This window comes from Theropithecus gelada, unplaced genomic scaffold, assembly GCF_003255815.1.
Source record: "Theropithecus gelada isolate Dixy unplaced genomic scaffold, Tgel_1.0 HiC_scaffold_9162, whole genome shotgun sequence".
In the NCBI taxonomy this organism is placed as follows: Eukaryota; Metazoa; Chordata; class Mammalia; order Primates; family Cercopithecidae; genus Theropithecus; species Theropithecus gelada.
The window spans coordinates 128-1,795 of NW_020265939.1; the positions used below are offsets into that span (position 1 = coordinate 128).

The 1,668-nt window shown below is 54.0% G+C and overlaps 1 protein-coding gene across 1 annotated transcript; it reads right to left on the minus strand.

Annotated features, from left to right (window-relative positions):
* Window positions 1–361: 361 nt before the first annotated feature.
* LOC112618071 (interleukin-17 receptor E-like) lies at window positions 362–1,152 on the minus strand (the record flags this gene model as incomplete). Its single annotated transcript, XM_025374673.1, has 4 exons — window positions 362–575; window positions 718–763; window positions 843–890; window positions 977–1,152. Coding segments are annotated over 4 exons (446 nt in total), but the record flags the coding sequence as incomplete, so codon positions are not given.
* Between the last annotated feature and the right edge of the window lie 516 nt (window positions 1,153–1,668).

Sequence of the window (1,668 nt, forward strand, 5' to 3'; positions counted from 1 at the left end):
CTCACAAGCCACAGGTGGGTACTGGTCTGCGGCTCAGAGATTGGGACCCCTGGGCCAGAGAACACCTGAATGTGGGAGGGCCAGTCCCTTGCCTCTGTTATTCCTGTAAATTCAGAAACTGAAAGGATTAGAAAATGCTCCCTTAACTTGCAGTGAGCCGAGATCGTGCCACTGCACTCCAGCCTGGGCGACAGAGCGAGACTCCGTCTCAAAAGAAAAAAAAAAAGGAAAATGCTCCCTTGAGGAATCTACTGTCAGCAAGTCAGCTGAACAAAGGCTGATCACGTAAATAAAGTAAACCAGATGGTAGAAGTCAGGGATTTGTTTGTTTCTCCCTTCCCAGGGTCTATCTCAATGAGGTGACAAGGAAATTGAGGGCTGTGCTCTGAGCAATAGGACCTAGTGGGGGCGAGGCCATACCTGGCTGACAGTGTACACAGGGGGCACCAAAGTGTCCTGCCCCAAGCCTGGGCGGCTCCAGGCAGCACTGAAGGTGGCATGCATTCTTGAGGAGAAGTGAAGAATCAGCTGCTGGGCCTGGGTATCCATGCTCACATTCCAGGATGTGAGAGACCCTGTTTGGGGCAGGGTGGGGGTGTTGATAGGAGTTGGGCTTCGGGTGATGAATTCAGGGCTGGGCTGGGGTTCAGCTTGGTCACAGTTGGGTTAGGATGAAATGGGGCAGGGGTTCCCAGCAGAGGTCACTTATTGGCTTACCAGTCTGGTGGGGGCATTCAACATGGCTGCTGTTTCCAAAAGAGAACTGAGAAATATAGGAATGCAGGTTAGCAAGCTCCAGGCAATACCCACTACCCCACATCTCTTCTCACCCATGGTTGCACCTTGAAGCAGAGCTGGGGGTGCAGATCCACCTTCTCCAAAACATACCACTGTGGGAGGAGAGAAGAGTTCATCAGGGAGAAAATTCCTGGGCCCCAGCCCTGCCCACCCTGGTCCTGGGGGAACCTGTCCTCACCCCGTCTGACTCTCGAGCCGTGGCATTTGGGAGGTCTTTGCAAAGGGTATGCCAGTCCTGCCTCTGGCAGAGGGCAGCTTCCAGCTTCAGTGGGCAGCGGAGTGTCAGGGCCATGACCATCTGAGTGTGCTGGCTGTAGTCAGTGAAGTGCACTGACTTCCAGAAGTCCGAGCCATCTGGGCAGGTGGTAGGGTCAGTGGGTGAGGGTCAGCCCTACTTCAGCCCCACCTTGCCACCCACATCCTGGGGGCAGCAGGAGATGATGTTTGTAAAAGTAACCAGTACTGTTCCTGGCCTGAACAGGTACTCAATCAATGAGCATCCCTTTCATTATCTTTCTTTTTTTTTTTTTTTTTTTGAGACAGAGTCTCGCGCTGTGTCACCCAGGCTGGAGTGCAGTGGCGCGATCTCGGCTCACTGCAAGCTCCGCCTCCCAGGTTCACGCCATTCTCCTGCCTCAGCCTCCGAGTAGCTGGGACTACAGGCGCCCGCCACCACGCCCGGCTAGTTTTTTTTTTTTGTATTTTTAGTAGAGACGGGGTTTCACCATGTTAGCCAGGATGGTCTCGATCTGCTGACCTCGTGATCCACCCGCCTCGGCCTCCCAAAGTGCTGGGATTACAGGCTTGAGCCACCGCGCCCGGCCTGCATTAGATTCTTATAGGAGCGCAAACCCTATTGTGAACTGTGCA